This window comes from Ceratotherium simum, chromosome 2, assembly GCF_057802395.1.
Source record: "Ceratotherium simum simum isolate JZ-2026a chromosome 2, ASM5780239v1, whole genome shotgun sequence".
Classification (NCBI taxonomy): Eukaryota; Metazoa; Chordata; class Mammalia; order Perissodactyla; family Rhinocerotidae; genus Ceratotherium; species Ceratotherium simum.
In genome coordinates this window covers 13,572,654-13,592,102 of record NC_141901.1, presented here as the reverse complement: position 1 = coordinate 13,592,102, position 19,449 = coordinate 13,572,654, and the positions used below count along the sequence as shown (strand labels likewise).

Here is a 19,449-nt window from a genome sequence, read left to right as displayed (position 1 = left end):
AGCAGCCACACACAGCTACAGCACTTTACAGTGCACAAGGAGCTTTTGCACCCATTGTTTTATTTGTATCCTCCCAGGATGTAAGTTCCATGAATTTCTTGTATGTCTGTATCCCCGGGGGACACATAGCGCCTGCAGCATAGTGGGTGCTTGTTAAATAGTTGGTGAATGAATGCATGAGTACATACTTGAACTATAGAGGGCAGATGTGATTATCCATATTGCAGATAAGAGTACTGAGCTCAGAGACCCTAGGATACTTGTCCAAAGTCAGAGTGGCAGGGTGTTGACAAAGCTAGGATTTGAATTCAGGCCCTCTGACCCCAGGGACTGCACTCTTTCCACTAGGACATAATGCATCCTTTAGCAAACACATGTCAATTGAATTATCCCTTCTCCTTTCAACACATCCACATTCACTGCATTTATTTGAAAGTTTGAATTTTGTTGCTTTGAAGGAACCCTTGGGAGGACCATTTCTCTGAAACTGCTTCTGATTCTTCGCCTCTGTTTTCACTGTTTTTAACTTTCAGCCATCACTGACCAACAAGTCCAACCTTCTCCGGCAGCACGAGTCTGGTCTCAGCTCCAGCAGCTACGAGCTCAGTCAATACATGACAGATGCCTCTGAGCCGTATGACCGCTTGGCTTCAGCCGCTTGGAGTCCCATTCAGGCTGGTGGGTCCTGAAGTGATTAAAGGAGTTGGTTGAGTCTGATGAGAAGAGGGATGGGTGGCAAGTCTCTTGGAAAGTTACCCTTACCCTGTATTTCCTAGAGTGGATCATTGTCTGCCTCGTTTGCTTATGTAGGTCTCATGGGCAGAGAGGCCAACTTGGCTCCATTTCCTACCTTTTCTCTTGAATTGGATATTGCATCATAGCTGATTCTTGAAAGGGAACACTGCCCGTAGTCATCTTCAGGCTGGGAGAGGAGGCCCTCAGAGGTACTTTTAACTAACAAGTAAAGAAAGTGACGACCTGAGCCAATTTGGTAAAGCAAAGGCAGACCACAAAGCATAACTGCTTTGTCTGGATGTAGGAGACTTGTCATGAGTATTGGGGCTACAGGAGCCAGAGAGTCCTCAGCCTCTCACTATCACTGAGAGTCTGGGCCTGGTGTATTATCTCTTGGACCAAACCATCAAATCCTTGCATTATATTCTGACATTTTCTCAGAGGCCTAAATATGACTTGGAGCATGGGCTTCTTATGATTATGTAGCCCTCCCACAATCTTATCTTAGTCCCAGATGGAGTTTGGACAGAAATGTGTCTGTGGCATATTTCTAAAGTAAAGCAAAGCAGTGACAGTAATGCTCACAGTGTCCACCTGTGTCTGTTGGTCAGAGGATGTCTCGGCAGCTGGTCCCAAGGCACCCATGAAGTTCTATGTCCCTCATGTGCCTGTGAGTTTTGGGCCAGGAGGTCAGCTGGTGTGTGTGGGTCCCAGCTTTCCCAGTGATGGACAAACGGCCCTTGTTGAACTGCACAGCATGGAGGTAACAAGATTCTGTGTCCCTGGCATGCCAGCACGCTGCTCCCTGCTTCCTTTTACCTGAGCCTGGGCATCTCCAGGAATGGGGTGCTCCAGGAATGGGCATCTCCAGGAATGGGGGAACTGGGCCATGCATCCTGTGGATTGTGTGTGTGTGTGTGTGTGTGTGTGTGTGTGAAGGAATGGGTGGGACTCTTCTCTGAAAGAAGGGATGCTAGACTTATGTTTTTCCTGAGATGCTATTGGCTCATTTTCAGCAACTGGAGAACTCATTTTTGTCCTCTGCTTTCTCCATGGGGCACTGAGTCACATCCTATGACCACGGCCTGGGTTCTGATACTGGACTTGACTGAAAGGGGCATTGGGTAGCCATAGTCTTGAAGACCAAATTTTATTTTTGTTCCAGGTTATTCTAAATGATTCTGAGGAACAAGAAGAGATGAGGACTTTCTCAGGACCCCTGATCAGGTAAATTACCATACCAGCTGCTGAGTAAGGGCTTTTGAAACCTACAAAATCTTCCTGCCCAGAACAGTGTTTTGGGGATTTGCTTTTGGCTTTCTGGAAAGAAAATGTCTATCCCCATTGGAGTAGAATTCTCTGTGCTACAAGATAGAGCCAAATGTGGCCTGAGCCATTTTGACAAGGAATTCGATAGTTGAAGGGCAGAAAGAAAAATTAACTTAAAGGCTTAAAAATCTGAAATCAGTTCCATTTTGCAGAGACTACATGACAGGAGATTTTAGTGTTCCGTGTACTTAATAGATATTAGTGGAAAAGCGGAGCATAGCCTGGGAAATCACAGTCAAGTGAATCATAGTGGAAAAAAATGCTTGCCTTTTTCTGGAGAGAGAACATGGTCAGTGTTTGAGTAACTGGACAGTGTGCAAGTCTGACCTCTGCAGGATTGAGTTAGAACTGCCTTTAAATTCCTAGTTGCTGATAAATATTTAGGGCGGCCTTTTTTGTGCAGAGTCCTGGCTGGTGTCAGAGGACCTGGGGCCTAGGCCTAGGCATCCTACTAACTAGAAGTACCGTGGCGGACAGGTCAGTTAGCCTTCTCCGAGCCTTAGTTTTCCATTTAAGAAATGATGTAACACCAGCTCTGCCTATTCCAAGCAGTGGCTGTGCACGTGGAAGCCCTTTAAATATCATCACTATTATATAAATGTATTCTTATCCTGAATCTCCTCCTCCAAGAAAATCCCCACGTAGTATTTTGACAGTTCCTTCTAGTAAAAATGAGTGTTGCCTCTATTTCCTCCACACAGGTACGCAGATGTGGGGTAGAGACCGAGTTGGGTATTTTGACACTAGAGTACTGGTTCCAACTTGGTGTTGATTTTATTGAATGATCTGGAGTAAATAATAATGCCCATTGATTGAGTGCTTAACGTATGCTACACAATTTGCTAAGTCCTTTTTGTACGGAGATAGATTTTTTAAAATTATCCCTATCTTAGGGGAAAAAACCAAGGCTCAGAGGAGATAAGAAAGTTGTGGAAGCTGAGAAGCACAGGCTAGAGTTAAGCCCAGGGTTGTCTCACTCCAAAGTCTGGGCTCTGACCTGCTGCCCTAGGTAGTTGTTTCAGGCCTCCGGGCATCAGCCTCCTCATCTGTAAAATGGAGAGGGTGTACGAGAGACTGTCCGGAGTCCCCTCCTGTTCTACGAGGAAACAACTCTCCCGTAGCTGCAGACTCGTTCCCCAGTCCCGGGCTGTCAGACATCCATCTCAGTCCCAGCCCAGCCGGCGCCCTCGCACTGCAGGAGGAGCCTGCGGTCCTGTACTGGGAACAGTCTGCCCCTCACTCTCTGCTCCCTGAAATGTCTCCGCAGGGAAGATGTGCACAAGGTGGATGTCATGACATTTTGCCAGCAGAAAGCAGCTCAGAGCCGCAAAACTGACACACCGGGGAGCAGAGACTTGGCTCTATTGTGGCAGCTGTTGGTTCTCCTTTGTCGGCAGAATGGGGTGAGTATTACTGCTCTGATGTGTGGGCAGACGCAGGCTGGGTTGAAGTTTAAGTCTTCCTGGGATAGATAAGATTTAGCTTATGGCATGACTATAAAAGGTAATATTCAATAAGTAACAAATGGCCCCACAGGAAAAATTGCTCAGACGTCAAGGCCAGTCTGCTAATGCTAACCTTTCCGCTGCCCTTCTGTCCTGGCCTGGGGTTACTGTACAGTTCTTGGGTTACTGCAGCAACCAAGTAACACACCTATGGGAGTGTGAATATTTCACAGAAGCTTTGTGGCTCCTGACAGGCAGGAAATAACTGAGAGTGAAGGTGAAGTTTGAAATACAACCATCCAAGAAAGGACCGCCTTGTGGTGCATGTTGGCCTCCTCCTGAAGAAGGCAGGTGCTCTGGTGCCTCCCTTCTCCAGCCTGGCCTGCCAGCATGAGGACGCATGGCATTGTCCCTCAGGACGACCCTCTTTGCCTTGCAGTCCACGGCGGGGTCTGACGTTGCGGAGCTGCTGATGCAAGACTGTAAGAAGCTGGAGAAGTTCAGGAGGCAGACCCCTGTGGCCAACCTCATCAATCTGATCGATGAGGACTGGCCACTGCTGAGCTCAGGGACCCGCAACCTGCTCACTGGGGAGACTCCCCCCAGCATGGAGACGCCTGTGCAGATCGTGGAGAAATTCACTAAACTGCTCTACTACGGAAGGAAGAAGGCAAGTATGGGACCCCTCAAGCTTGTTTTTAAAAAGTCCCTGCCATCCACACCACTCACCCCTCCCCTAATTATATGAGAATATATGCTCATTTTATAGTACTTAAGAAGTTCAGAAAGGTACAAAGAAAAAAAATAAAAACATCCACAGTCTACCATTAAAAGATCATGCCTGTTAACATTTTGATATACTTACTCCTGGCATTTTTCTATGCATATATATTTAAAATCAAAATAAGTTACATTATTTCTGTTTTTCACTTAGGATTATTTGGTGAAATACTCCCATGGCATTAAAATGTACCACTTTAAAATGGTTGGACAATATTCCACTGTATGAGTGTATCATATTTCATTTAACCAATCCACTATCGAATATATAGGCTAGCTTCACAATTTTGTCGCCCGTTATAAATTATACAATTTGAACATCTTGTTACATAAGTCTTTGGCAGATCTTTTTATTGTTTTTTTAGGATAGATTCCTAGAAGTGAAATTACTGGGTTAAAGGGTATGCACTTTTGAAAGGTTCTTCATATTTACACTAAATTAGTTTCCAGAAAGTTTGTTTACAAATGGTACCCCCACCAGCTATCTCTAAGGTATGCCTACCAATATTGAATACTTTAATTCAACAAATGAAGAATGATGACTTGTTTAATTTTTTGATGTGTAAATTGGACTATTTTTATTTAAAAAATTTTTTTGAGGTATATTTGACTTAAGTAGAATTGTAAGATATTTGAAGTATACGCTGTGATGATTTGATATATGTGTGTGTGTGTATGTGTGTATATATATATATACGCATTGTGAAAGGATTCCCCCATCGAGTTAACACATCCATCACCTCACATATTTACCTATTTTTTTATGCCTTTTTAAAATTTGAAGTTGAACTCACATTTCGGAAAAGTCTTAAGGCAAACTTAAATATTTGAATATATGATTAAAATCAAAAGATAAAAGAGATATAATGGGGGAAGGGATGCCTTCACCCTCCAGCCACTCAATTTCTCTCTCTGATATATCCAGAGATGTTTTATGTATATACAATTATTTCCTCTTTTTTTTCTTATAGCTTACTATATTACCATTTCTTTACCTTCCTTTTCTCATTTAACAAAATATCTTAGAAAATATACTGGGTTGGCAAATTTTTTTCTGTGAAAGGACAGTCAGTAAATATTTTCAGGTTAACAGGCCCTAGTGTCTCTGTGGTAATTGCTCAACTCTGCTGTTGCAATGTGAAACCAGCCACAGACACTACGTAAGTAAATGAGTGTGCTGTGTTCCAATAGAACTTTATTTATGAACATAGAAATTTGAATTATATATAAATTTCATGCACAATGAAATATTATTCTTCTTTTGATTTTTTCCAATCATTTAAAAATGTAAAAACTATTCTCGGCTTGTGGGCTTTACCAAAATAGGCAGTGGGCTGAATTTGGCCTCCAGGCCACATTCCGTTGACCCCTGCTCCTTACAATATGTAAATACCTTCCTCATTATTTCTTATAGCCACATAGGTTTCTATAGATAAATTATAATTAATTTAACCAAACCCCTATAGATTGAGGTTTAGATTATTTCCAGTCTCTTGCTATTACAAATAATGCTGCAATGAATAACCATTGTCATTTTGCCCTGTGTGAGAGAATATATCTATGATAAATTTCTAGAAGTGGAAGTATTGAGTCAAAGGGTATGTGGTCTGTAATTTTGATAGATACTGACAAATTGCCTTCCTAGAGGTGGTGCCCTTACCCTACCAGCAACGTATAAGAGTGCCTGTTTCCCCGCATTCTCACCAACCCAGTATGTTTCCAATCTTTTTGGCGTGTGCCAGTCTGAGAGGTGAAAAAATATTTAATTTAGTGTAGTTATTTGCATTTCTCTTATTATAAATGAAGTTGAATGTCTTTTAATCTGTGGACTTTTTTGTCATGGATTTTCCACATTTCTTCTGTTGGGTTTTTGATTCTCACTTATTGATTTGTAGAAGCTCTTTATTTTTTTTAGGATTTTCTGTCCAAAATCACAAATTTTGGGGGGCCATATTTATAAAGCCTTTTCCTACTTCAAAATTAATTTATGAAAATGAAGTTGAAGTACTTTTGTGACTTCACTTTTACATTTAAATCTTTAATCTCTGGGTTTTTTTGTATATGATGTCATTTTTTAAATGAGCGTTAAACATGATACTCAGTGAAAATTAGTGGGATCAAATTATAGCCATCCCCTATATATATATTCACTATATAATAAGGACTTGCAATTTCACCAGTGATTTATTTATTCAATAAATATTCATTAAGCAACTACTACATCTAAAGTATTGAATCCAGTGGGGGATACAGAGATTCATCCGTGATGACCCCTTTAGAAAGATAAGTAATGACCAACACCACAATAACAAAAGCAAATATTTAAAAAGTTCTTTCTGTGTTCCAGGCACTCTCTTAAATCTTACATGCATTATTTCATTTATCTTAATAGAAACGCTGTAAGTTAGGTTCTATTCTTATTTTATATATTTACAGATGAGGAAAGTTAGTAAGTGATAGAGCCAGGGTTTAGATCAGGCAGTCTGATGCCTGAGCTTGGGCTTCTCACCACCCACCACCCCACCTGTCCTACCTGGACCTAAAGGTGAGCACAGGAGAGATAGAGTACTATGGAAGGTCAGAGAGATTCATGAGGAACTAGATGTGAAAATATCTTTAAAACCTTTATTGACATTTGACTGGGGTCTTATTTCTGGCACTGTGTGAGACTGATATCCTTGATATAAATTCTCAATTTCTTCACATATATTTTGGAGGAGCAGATTTTTGAGTAAACTGGTGATTCCCAAGCAATCATTACTAACTCCTTTTTATTTTTTTTTATTTTTATTTTTTAGTATTTTATTATTTATTTATTTATTTATTTTTATTTATTTATTTACTTATTTTTTGTGAGGCGACCAGCCCTGAGCTAACATCTGCCAATCCTCCTCTTTTTTGCTGAGGAAGATTGGCCCTGGGCTAACATCTGTGCCCATCTTCCTCCACTTTATATGGGATGCCGCCACAGCATGCCTTGCCAAGCGGTGCATTGGTGCCTGCCCGCGATCTGAACCGTCAAACCCCGGGCGACCACAGCGGAGGGCGCACACTTAACTGCCTGTGCCACCAGGCCGGCCCTTACTAACTCCTTTTTAAAAAAATACTATTATGAAATAGTTTAAACATACAAAAAGAGTAACTCTTAATGTCATTTTTTTACTTATACTGAATGTAAGGCTGAATTCCCTGTGGCTGTTTAAATTTGTTCTCTCTTTCTCTCTTCAAATAAGATAACATGGGGAGCTGTTGGGATGATCAAAGACATTTTCATTTTGAGGTGGAATTACCTCATGAGTGACTTCCTGTCCTCAAATCACATTATTTTGGGGCACTAAGGAAATTATTAATACCAGGTCAAAACCTCACATATAGATTAAGCCCTTACTAAATAATTCTGAAAATTGAATGAAAAGGTGAATGTGGGTATGTTTTAAAATTTGCACCTCTAATCCATCTCACCACGTTAATGGTGTCATGAATTTGGCATATGAAGGCACTTTATAGTTAACAAACAGTTGTGGTATTGGGTGGGGTAGGTTAACTGTGTGTGTACTGACTCAAACAGAATAGCAGCTGCTTTCTCTTCATATGAGAGCACAGGGCATGTGAACAGGTCAGTGGGGCAGCCCTCCTCCATGTCGTCATTCAGGGACTCAGGATGTAGGAGGCTCAACCATCTCAACACATAGTCTTTAAGGTTTCCCAGAAGTGTCTTCATTCCAGCCAGTGGATGAGGAAAAGGCCATGGAGGATTGGCCATTGGAGGTTCTATGGGCCAGACCTGGAAGCGGCGGACGTCACTTCCGTTCCCATCCCACGGCCTAGAACTCAGCCACACCTAGGCTCAGGGCGGGTGAGAACATGTAGTCCAGCTCTTTGTCCAGGAAGGAGAACATGGGTTTTGGTGAGGAACTAGCAGTTTCTGCCACAGTTGTTAAAAAAGAAACTGTTCCTGTAACATGCCCCCACGAATACCATCTTGTTACTTGTCTTTTGAGACTCAGTCCTTGGGGTGAGGTATTTCTCTCCCTTTAGGTGCTTAGGTTCATGAAAGTATTGTGTGACTTTTGCGCAAGAGATAAAGCTAACTGGAAACTATGTTTGAGGGGGAGACACAACATGCTAATGAAATAGCATAATGGATTTTGATAAAGTGAAGGCTGGAGAAGGGGACAACTTAGAGAGAACTACATGCCAGTTAAAGCCTCTTTCCCACTATTCCTGTTTCACGTTCACATGTGAGGCTCTCAGAGTCTTCCTGGAAGCCCAGCCTCGATTACTCTGGGGCAGCAGGACCTCAACACAGTCATTTGTTGTTGTTAGAGGAAAGTGAGCGAGGCAATATTGAACGTGATGCTTTTGTTGGCAGGAAGCCTTGGAGTGGGCCATGAAGAACCATTTGTGGGGCCATGCTCTGTTCCTGGCCAGCAAGATGGACGCAAGGACCTACAGCTGGGTTATGAGTGGGTGAGTCGAGGACTTTCAAAGGGCACAAATGGAGCAGAGATCCCCCACCAAAGGTAGGAGTAAGGGTGGGGAGAAATGCAAGATGCACTGAGAAGCCCCACACTCCAAGCATCTGTCCAATTTCTCTTTTCTGAGCTGGATGGAGCATTTCTCGTCTCCAGATTCTTATAACCTAGACACAGACACATTCTTTCTCCCTGCTAAGTTGAATAAAACATTTTAGTAATATTTCCCAGGGTCAGAGTTTCCAAAAATTAAGTAAGTTTCTACATTGCAGTAGCCTTCTCTCTTTGGGAGGCTGTTCTAGACAGTTCCATCAGTGAGGGAATACTCAGTGAGGTGATCACTTCAGGTTAACTGACAGAGCCTTAGGACTGAGGGTTAGTAATTGTCTACGCTTAGTCTTGCAGTGGGGATGTGGGTGCTGAGAAGAAGGTAGAGATATGGAGTAGCAGGACCATGAACTCTGGAAAAGGGGTTTATAGGACTGGGAATTAGAAATGGAAGTCTTCCTCTAGGGCAGTGGGAGACGATGAGACTGAAGGGGTGCATTTAGTTAGAAATCACGCTGGTACACTGAGATCTGGGTGCCAGGGTCGACCAGGAAATGCCCAAACCAGGACGATATAGGAATGGGGGTGTGAGTCCATAGCCAGGAGTTTGGAATAAGGGGGTGAAATAGCAAAGAGAATCAGAATCAAATGGAGGTGGAGGGTGTAGGGGGAGCTTCAGTAACTCCTTTAGGCTGCACTAGCACTCATGGGTGGCAGGGATAGATATGTAGCAGTGGTGGGGTGGGTGGAGTAGGGGGACCCTCCTATAAGGAGCAGGCTTGGGTCAGATGGTGAGAAGGATGTTACTTCAAAATGTTTATCTTCTAGAGTTGGTTAAAGCTGTGAAGATACCCTCTCAGCTTAATTTATATTTGAATTGGCCACAAATCCTGTTGGGCGGAGAGCTGGCTGAGAATAGGGACACCTCCACTCTAAGTTCTGTGGGGCTAACGGCTGTCACACTCCCAGGAGCCCGTTCTTCATGATGGCCCCCATTGAGTCTCTTCATTCCTCTAACTCTCAGTCTTTCCAGGGACTAGGAACACCGCTGTGCACTTCGTTATGCTCAGAGACTGCAAGAGTGTAGGGCACTGAATTTTATGTGATAAGTGCTCTGAGCTCCCGACGCAAGGGTGCTATGAAGTAAAAGATGGTGTTCTGAGGGCTGATTTTCCTTTAGGTTTTGGAAACGAACATCCCACAACGCCACATTGTAGCATACATCTCTGCTACAGATTTTTGCCTTGGGCCATTGATTTTTGATGGAGCCCAGTGAATTGTGAAAAATCTCTTACTGAGTATGCTTAAATCTCAAATCAGCTATAGAGCTTATTATATGCTTGTTAGACATAGCCCATGGTTCGTCACCAGCAGGATCATTTCTAGTCCCCATTCTACGCCTCTTTGGTTACTGAAAATGACTATTTAGTGCTTATAAGTAAAAGCACTACAGACCCAGGCAAGTGATGAGCCAGAAAAACAGCACCGAGCGCTGTGGGCTTGGCGTGGAGGAGGGCTACTGCGGGGGAGCGGAGGGTGGGAGGGCAGGAGGAGCCCACAGAGAAGAGGTCGGGTTAACTGCGGGGGCTCTCCAGGGGTCTCTGAGATGTCGGTGGGTCATCTCCGTGAAGGAAGAAGGCCTACAGATATGGTCACTCAACAGTTAGGGTGTCAGTGCCAAAGTGCAGAAAATATCCCCCAACAGTGAGCTCTATCTAGGGTGTGTGGTGGAATACAGATCCTGCCAGTCCCCCACTCCACAGGAAAGGGGGTGTGACAGAGGTACAACCGAAAAGCAGAGAGAAGCTCCCTTTCCAAAAGAAGCTGCTGAAATCAAAGAGAAATATACGAGGCCTGTGCCTCGCTGGCGATGGTGAAAGCCTCTCTGGCTTGCTCCCCACTGATGGTCCCCTCTCTCTGCAGCTTCACCAGCACGCTGGCGCTCAACGACCCACTGCAGACCCTCTTCCAGCTCATGTCGGGGAGGATCCCACAAGCAGCCACGGTACCCTTTGTGACAGGACTCCTCCAACCCCCCAGCATCCTAAGGGTTTAGGGGGTGGGCACTGCTCAGGAACGAGATGATGGCTTTAAAGATGAAAAGTAAATAATAATTCTTTGTTAATCACCTACCATGTGCCTGGCCCTGTGCTAAGAGCTTTGATGCATATTATTTCGTTGAATGCACGGAGGTAGGAATTATCAGCCCTGTTTTGCAGACGTGGAAACTGAGGTGCAAAGGTGTGCAATGACCCAAGATCACAGAGCTAGCGAGTAGTGGAGGCAGGATCGGCCCAGGTGTGTCTGATTCCAAAGACCTCGCCCTTTCCATGATACCACGGCTGCCTGCCTTGTTGTGAGGAGCAAGAAAACCTGAGACTGCTCTCCAGGCTTTCGACAGCAAGGCTGCCCTTCTTTTCCACTACTGCACGTTGCTGCTTTAGAGCTAGACGTAGATTTTACCTGTCCTCTAGAGTTGGAGACGGCTCAGGAGTCTGAGGCCAGCTAGGTAGTTTTTCCATAGTTAGAGGCTTGATCTTTTTGCCCCAAGGTATTCCTTCCTTATCTTTGAAGCCCAATAACTTTACTAGGACATATCTAGGTGTTGACTGTCTGGGTCAGTTTTTTCTTGGGACACAGCATACTCTTTTAAGCAGTTCATTCATATCTTACAGTTTAGGAAAATTTTCTTGAATTATATCCTTCAATATTTGTTTTGTTTCATTATTTTCTTTTCAGGAACTCCATTATATACTTTTTATGTATATATATGGCATACTTATGAACTATATATATATATATACACACATGTGAATTATATATAATTTTCTCTTTAAAAAAACTTTTTGTTTCATTTCTTCTTGCTTGCTTTTTTTCTTTTGCTTTTCTCATTTCCATCCTGTGTACCTTACTATGTTTTCGTCAGTGTCGCTTCACTTTTGTGCTCTTTCCCTTTCTGTTTTTATTTCTTTGATATTCCTCCCAGTTTTTTCCTGAGCTCTGCAGGTCACATTTATCTCCTCCTGTTGTCTGTCTCTTTCCTGAGCTCTTATAACTTGGCTTTAGGCCCTTGCTTCCTAGGAGAAATGGTTTCATTACTTAAATTCGTGATGAAATGTTTGGTGACCATTTTTCGTTTGTTTTGTGGTAGTGTTTTTCTGGTGAATGTTCTCTCCACCTTCCATTTATTTTCCCCATTACTTCCCTCCTTTTGTCTCTATAATATGTTTGTATGGAGTCTGTGCTTGTCTCTTTACAGGAGTCAAGTCTTCCCTGGACCAGTTATTTATGGGAGGTTTGTGCTGGGCAGGGGCCAGGGCCAGATTCCAGGCTATCCGTCATTTTCCGCACCACCTGGAGTTTTCTGGGAGTGTCTGTGTAGCCTTTGCTTCTCCCTAGCAGCAGAGATAGCTGTGGGGTCCTCTCCCTCTGGTGTTCTCTCTCTTTCCTCCTGAACCACCTCTGTTCCATCTCCGTTACCTTTGGATGCCTTTTCTTGTATTTTGAGGCTTGGGTTTTTGCTGACAGCTAGTTTTAATGAAAATGGACTTCACACTTTTGCTTTTTATTCTTCTTATTGTCTGTGGACACTTCCAAGAAAAGAAAAGAGAAATGATGACTATGCCCCATTGTCAAACCAACTGGCTATATTGGAACACAGAGTGCACCTCACAATTCAGCTGAATGGCCTGTGCTCTGCGATGAGGTGGCATCACGTCGTGAAGCACTAAATGCAGGAAATGATGTAATCAGCGTATGGTCCCCTGGGTCTCACTGCAATGGTCGAGTTAGCTAAATGTTCCTTACTTTTTGATGAGAAAACTGAGAAGCCGGAGGTGATGTGCCAATGCAGCATTTGATCTTAGTGTCGGAGTTTCCTAGCATCGCAGCATCCAGTAAAAGTCTAGACTTGAGTCACTTGTAATGAGTGGTGAAGTGGAAAAAGCATGGCAACTGGAAACAGATGTGGGCTTCTGTCTCAGGTTTTGCCTACACTCTGCTCCTTACTGCTGTGTAACTTGGCCTTTTTCCTTAACCCCAGAGTCTCCGTTTTTCATCTTTATAGGCATTTTGGGGCCTAACCAATAGTTATTGTGGAAGTTAAAGCAGACAGAATATCTGAACATGTCAACCACCATGCATGGCCTGTGTTCTCTCTCTCTCTCTTTCTCCATAGTTCTGCTTTACAGTGACTTTTTTTCAAATCACCTGGGGAGGAGACAGAAGAACGACTTCCAAGTTTTTGTTCTTTTTAGCAAAAGAGCTCTTCTTTTGCTGGTTCCTTTAGTTCCAGCAAGAAAGGGCCTGGCTTACATGTTCAAATGGAGATAATAATAGTACCCAATGCCTGTGATTGTTCATAGGAGAATGCTTAGCACAGGGAGGGTATGGTTCATGGTCACAGGCAATAAATAACTGCTATTATTATTGTGATTTATTATTATCATCATCCTCATTCACACTGCATTGCCCAGATAAACAAAGAGTAACTATAAAGTGGAGTTGAATAAAGCATCTTTTGTTCCTTGGGATAATTGCAAAGACCAAATTGTGAATTGTTTTACCTCAAAATCTTAGCTATTACTGTCAATCTCCTGCTCTACTCATTCTATGTAACAAATTGGAAGATAGACTGGACTGCAAATCACCTCTTTCCTTTGCTGGGCTTCCCTTCGTGTTTATGTGTGTGTGTGTGTGTGTGTGTGTGGTGTGTGCATTTACACCTACATGTAATTTCTAAAGAGCAAACCAAGTGTAAAGCATTGTGCTATGTGCTTTACCTAACTATCTTATTTTATTATCAGCAATAACCCTGTTAGGTAGAAATATGATCTCCATTTAAGAGAGGAGGAAACAAAGGTTCAAAGATATTAGGAAACTTGCTCAAGGTCACACAGCTAGTAAGAGGCAGGACTCCAGTTGAACCCAGGGCCTGGCTTATTTTCGTGACATTGTGTTGTTTCTTTATTGATATTTCCCGCCCTGAAATTCCCCTTCATTCAGGAGAAGGTGGTCCTCGCCCCACCATTTGTGTGAGGCTTCCTCCCGGTTCTCTACTTACACTCTACTGCCCCTCTGTGGAGTTCTGCTGCCACTGCATTGTCACCAGAAGGAGGGGCCATGGCCCTTGGCTGGGAGGAAGACAATGGGGATTGAGTGCTGGCTGGGCCACTTGGCTTGGTTTTCTCTTTCCTCACGTGGCCATAGGAATTAGACATCATGGGGTTGTTTTGAAGGTTAAATAAGATGATGTGTGTGAAAGGGCTTTGTAAAACCAGAAAACATTAGCCACTGGGTAAGGTATTAAGGAGCCCAGTGTTCCCCTGACTTCTAACAGGCTAACGCAAACTCTTCTCATGAGCCAAGGATGCTTGATTTTCCTGCTCCCACTGAAACATCAGGGTTTTTTTTTCGGATTTTGTCCCTAGCTATTGGGGTTAGGGGCACCAGGAAGAAATTTGAAAATTAGTAAGTGAGCAATAGTGTCATTTTACTTGTCTCCCGATATCCATATATATGTAGGTATGTATATGTATTTTTCTGCCTATCCATCCTTCCAGAAGTTTTGCTTTCTTAAAAAGAGAACTCGAAATCTCTGAATGGCAGCATTGCAGGTCGTATCATGGGCCTTCCCCGAACTCCCTTAAACCGGGAAATAGACACAACCTTCTTGATCTACATGCTGGCCATTGTGACATTTTTCAGTAAATCTTCAATTTTTTCTGCGGCTTTTCAGTGTTGTGGGGACAAGCAGTGGGGAGACTGGAGGCCTCACTTGGCTGTGATTCTGTCGAATCAAGGTGGGGACCCGGAGCTGCATCAGCGTGCGATTGTCACCATGGGGGACACCCTGGGTAAGCAGAAGCCAGCACCGTCTCCCTCCTCTCCTTTAGGGTATCTCCAGGCCAGCTTTCAACATCCTGTCTTTGGGTTCTGAGGTTCTGGGTGGGACCTGAGTCTATGCCTCAGGCTTTTCTTTGACCCAGGAGCCTCAGTGTTTTGGGAACAGAAACTCCAGGGAAAGAAGTGTCCTTTTTGCCTCTCTGTTTCCCGGAATTTCTGCTGCAAGCCAGGGCAGACGAGGCCATGAGACCCTGGTGCTGTGCTGCTGGGGAGGCTGCTCTCAGCAGCTGGTCTTCTGCCCCCATCAGATTCCTCTGAAGACGGGGTTAACACACGGGCACCTCGCCTTCCGGTTACTGTTAGTCTCACGGTGACCCAGCTCAGTCAGACAGGAAATGCTATTTTTGCCCGAACTACCTGGGTCATTGTGTGGTCTTTATTTGTATTGTCTCTCTGTGAATGTGGCTTATAAAAGCAGTTAGGGGCTATTCAATGTTCCAGATCAGTGGTTCTCAAATTTGGTCAAGGGGCATCGAGAAATCATGGTACTCTTTGTGGAACTTTGGAAATATTGCTCTGTTTAAACCTAAAACAGCTGCGTGAGGTTGTGCCAAGTCAGAGGGCAGATCATCAGCACCTGGGTGGAAAGGGGACTAACTTTTGTTGAGAACTTCTCAGATGCCAGGCTCTGCTAGGTACTTGATCTACTGGAATTAATCCAATTTTGAGGTAATAGAAAATGTATGGGAGAACATTTTAAAATTGGGAACAATTTGATAATTAATGTGATTTTCATGAGCAGGGGGAAAAGTCTTCTCTTGTTTGCTTTTAGCAGGGGAGGCATTAGCGCCCCCAGAAGCCTAGTTGAAGAAGCCCGGCTCCCCGTGTCCTGCTTCTTTGCTCAGGTGTAGGCACCTCTATTCCCTTCTCACCCTCAGGAGGACTGAAATGCTTAGCAAATTCCCAGTCAAAGGCCCATTACGGGGAACGTGACACAGTGCCTTATTCTGGCTGAAGAGAAGTGAAATGTAGTCTGAGGCTGCAGATTCAGGTGGGAGAGGGAGTGGGGTTTGGGGTGTGTGACTCATGCTATGAGTTCATTCCTTTACTCCCTGAGGCTTCTCCCCCTGACCTCGGAGCCCACACTTCCCTCTCTCCCATCCCACCCAGAGGATGGGTTCTGCGTGGGCGTGTTCCGTGACTGGGGCTTGTTCTCCTCCTGCAGCTGGGAAGGGGCTGGTGGAGGCAGCTCACTTCTGCTACCTCATGGCTCACGTGCCCTTCGGCTGCTACACCGGGAAGACAGACCATCTGGTCTTGCTGGGCAGTAGTCACAGGTATGCGATCCTCTGGGGGAAAGGCAATGGGAAGGACGTTTTCCAGAGGATTGTTTTAGCCCTTGCTGGGTTTCATGGCTCCATTTTCGGTTTTCTTGTGTGAATTTCAGCAATCGCTTGTCCCCTCCTCTGGGGGTCTGGGCACAGGTCTGGGCAAGGAGATGCCCAGTGGGTGCCGCATCAGACCACCAGGGGGCCTCAGGCCCCAGGTCCTGCTCCAGGAAGAGGCCAGCTGGTGCCATTGGGTTGTATTGTGCTCCTGTGGCCACTTGGTGGCACCCTAGTTCCACGACCAGAGACTGTCTCTTACAAAATGTTAGTGTGCGCGCGGTGGCTTGCGGCTCTGTGTTGGGCAGCCCTGGGCCAGTTCTGAGAGCCTACTCTGGGCAAAACTGGAAAGTGGAAGAAGTTTCTGTTTAGCTGCTACACCCGTACACTGACTTGGTGCACAAGTCCCTCAACGTCTCACCTGTCACCTATTCTGCCATAACATCAGGCTTTTCACACAGAAGGACCTTAATGACAATGGGTAACGGACAAAAAGACCAGTTTGCTCCCTAGTGGTCCTCCACGTTCTGGATCTCTTTCCCTCTCCCTGTAATAGTTAAGATTTCCGAAGGTCTTACCTTGTGCCGGTCATTTTATTTGCACTATTTCCTTGAACCATTTCAAATTTGCCCTATGAAGAAGGTGTATTTTTAATCTTCACTTTATGCAGGAGGGAAACTGAGGCACAGAGAGGTTAAATAACTTGTCTAAGGTAGTACAGCTGGTATGGGGTCAAGTTGGACTTGGGATCCAGACTGTCGGGCTGCAAAACTCTTACTTTTAACTGTTGCACCAAACTGCCCACCATTGTAGAAACGTCCGTCTCATGGCCTGTTCTCTCAAGGCCCTGGCCTCTGATAGTGCATAGTCAGGTTGTCAAGGAGCCCATCAGTGCCAAACGTGACAGTAAGTGTGCGTGGGTTTGTATCTCCCCCTCCTGTGTTCATGTTGCACGAGGGTATTACTGGAGATACAGTCTTAACCCAGGGATAGCCCTGGTGACCGTGATGTCAACCACTGTGTTGTCGAGGGGAGATTGGGGCATGTGGGGACTCTGATGACCCCTCAGACCACATTCACTCAGTCTGCTTTCTCATTGGCTGAATGAGCATCCAACACAGGGACGTCATTTGATTTTGGCCTGGCAGTCCCCGGTTCTCTGCCATGCCTTCTTTTTTCACATCGCTCCCCCTTTCCTGCTCTTTCTCTCAGGGTAGGAGGGGTCTTTCACAGGTGCACGTCCTAGGCTTTCAGGGCGCTAAGGTTGGCTCTCAGAGTGTTTAAGAGGAGGACCTGGTTCCTGCCGAGTTGGGATGGAGAGCAGCTTGCTTTAAATGACCTTCCAGCAAAGAAGGTGAAGGACCTTTATGGTCTCTGCCCCCAGCGCCTCTGGTGCAGCCTCTGTTCTGGTCCTTCTCCAGCCTCCAGAAGGTGGAGCGAGAGGAGGCAGGACCTTCCCTCTGGAGGTCCGGAGTCTCTTCTGTCTTTGGAGCTGCCCTAGGCTTCGGCCCAGGACAGAAACTCCACCGTGAACAGGTGCAGCTGGTGTCTGGCTAGCCGTGAGGATTTAAATTCCTCCCCCGCCCCCTGCCTCAATCTCTTTTATTGTTATTCCCTGGTTTTAGTCAAGAGTTTTTGAAATTTGCAACAACTGAGGCTATCCAGAGGACGGAAATCTTCGAGTACTGTCAGATGCTGGGCCGCCCCAAATGCTTCATCCCTTCTTTCCAGGTAACTGAACCCACCCGAGGCCCCCGCCTTGGCTGTGTCAGACGGCTGCGGGCGCTGGATGTCCAGCTCTGCTGTTTGGCACTTGGGAGCTGGGCCGAACTTTCCCTCGTTAGCTTGAGAGTTGGAAGAGTTAGGATTTCTTTCCAGGTCCCCCAAAGATCTGCATTTTAAGACATGAAAGCAGAACACTGCAGCGGCCTCTCTGCTGGAGGCTCCTGCCTCCCTCCGCACAAGTGGGAATCACGTGCAGGCCTAGGGCCCCGCGTTCACACCTGCAGCTCCTCCCGCTCTGCTCTCTCCAAACAGCTCTACTGCTCCTTGGGCCTCGCGAGGGGGAGCGTAAAGGCCCAACCCGGTGGGCTGCTCACCCTTCTCCCTCTCCTTCCGCCCTGCTTCTCCACCTCTTTTGGATGTCTCTGTCTTCTAACTCTGGAAATTCCTCCCTGAGCTGCCCTGGGCCCTCGTCCTTCTCTCTTCCCCTCAGGGCTTCAGCTGTGCAGGTGGCGTCCACATGGCAGGTTCTAACCTCTCTTCTCCACTTCTCTACTTGATGCCCGTTGTCCCCTTAGTTCGTAAAGACTCCTTCAGTGCCCGTATTGAGAGTGCACACAGCAGCGGCAATGTGCACACACAAACACACACACACCACCACATGAAACTCAACACAGAAAACCTTGAAGAGGAATGAATGACCATAACTGTGTATATGAGGGGAAATGACCCAATTAGTATCTTCTTGAAGAGCTTTACCAAAGACTCGCCTTCTGCAGCAAAGCCTTGCCTGACCAGCTCCTTCGGATACAGGCCTTCGGTCTCTTTCCCTTCTTCAGTCGTCCCCCCTCTCAGTTACCTTTGGCTGATGGTAATGAGATTAGCTAGTGGTAGTGAATGTGTTCTACGTGCCTGCATTGTGCTATCGTGCTTTTAGTGTATCATTTCCACTCCTGTGAGGCCGGGTCGATTCCCCCCACCTGTCACAAAAGAGGAAGATGAGGTTCAGAGGCGTTAACGTGCTGTCGGCTCGCATCTCTTGCACACCACTTGTTCCAAGCACTTTACGTGGATTATCTCATTTAATCTTTACAACACCCAAGGGGCAGATAGTGTTATCACCATATTATAGTGAGGAAACTGAGGCACAGAGAGGCGGGGTAACCGGCCCAAGGTTCTACACCTGGCACGGAGCTGGGATTTGAACTTGGATCTGATTCCCAGGCCCTCATGCTCCATCTCGCCCCGTCACTCATGCTTCTGTGGACGCTCACCTGTATTGGTCTGTACTCTCCCTTGACCGTTACGCCCCTTACACCAGAGTCACATTTTCTTCTTTTCTCTGTCCGCCTGGGGCCTGGTCCTGCCCCACATCCACCAGGCTTTCCAGAGATGTGGGCTGCCTGATAAGGAGTAGGTGCTCTGGTGCATTTCCCTGGCGACCAGGGCCTAGGGAGGCTGAGCTGATGGGACCTCCATCCCTTTCTCTTTGAGGCAGGAACTGCAGGCTGGATTTGGAATTAAGCCTACACACAGGTAGAATGCCCCAATGGTACAAAGCCCTCGTTGATATTTGGATGCCAAAGTTAGAGGAAGCTGGCAGTCAGCTGACTTCCAAGAAGTCTTATCTACATTTCACTCTTTCTATCCCTGCCTGGTTGGACGAGTCACTGGCCCTGTTCCTCT

At 45.5% G+C, this 19,449-nt stretch overlaps 1 protein-coding gene across 1 annotated transcript in view; it reads left to right on the top strand.

Moving 5' to 3' along the window:
- Positions 1 to 19,449, top strand: part of SEC16B (SEC16 homolog B, endoplasmic reticulum export factor) — a 34,974-nt gene that overhangs the window by 4,163 nt on the left and 11,362 nt on the right. Inside the window, exons 5-14 of the mRNA XM_004425005.3 lie at positions 534 to 678; positions 1,347 to 1,498; positions 1,901 to 1,962; positions 3,332 to 3,467; positions 3,949 to 4,179; positions 8,662 to 8,759; positions 10,736 to 10,817; positions 14,550 to 14,667; positions 15,882 to 15,993; positions 17,667 to 17,772. Coding sequence (XP_004425062.1) covers positions 534 to 678; positions 1,347 to 1,498; positions 1,901 to 1,962; positions 3,332 to 3,467; positions 3,949 to 4,179; positions 8,662 to 8,759; positions 10,736 to 10,817; positions 14,550 to 14,667; positions 15,882 to 15,993; positions 17,667 to 17,772 — 1,242 coding nt within the window. The remainder of the gene's footprint in view (positions 1 to 533; positions 679 to 1,346; positions 1,499 to 1,900; positions 1,963 to 3,331; positions 3,468 to 3,948; positions 4,180 to 8,661; positions 8,760 to 10,735; positions 10,818 to 14,549; positions 14,668 to 15,881; positions 15,994 to 17,666; positions 17,773 to 19,449) is intronic.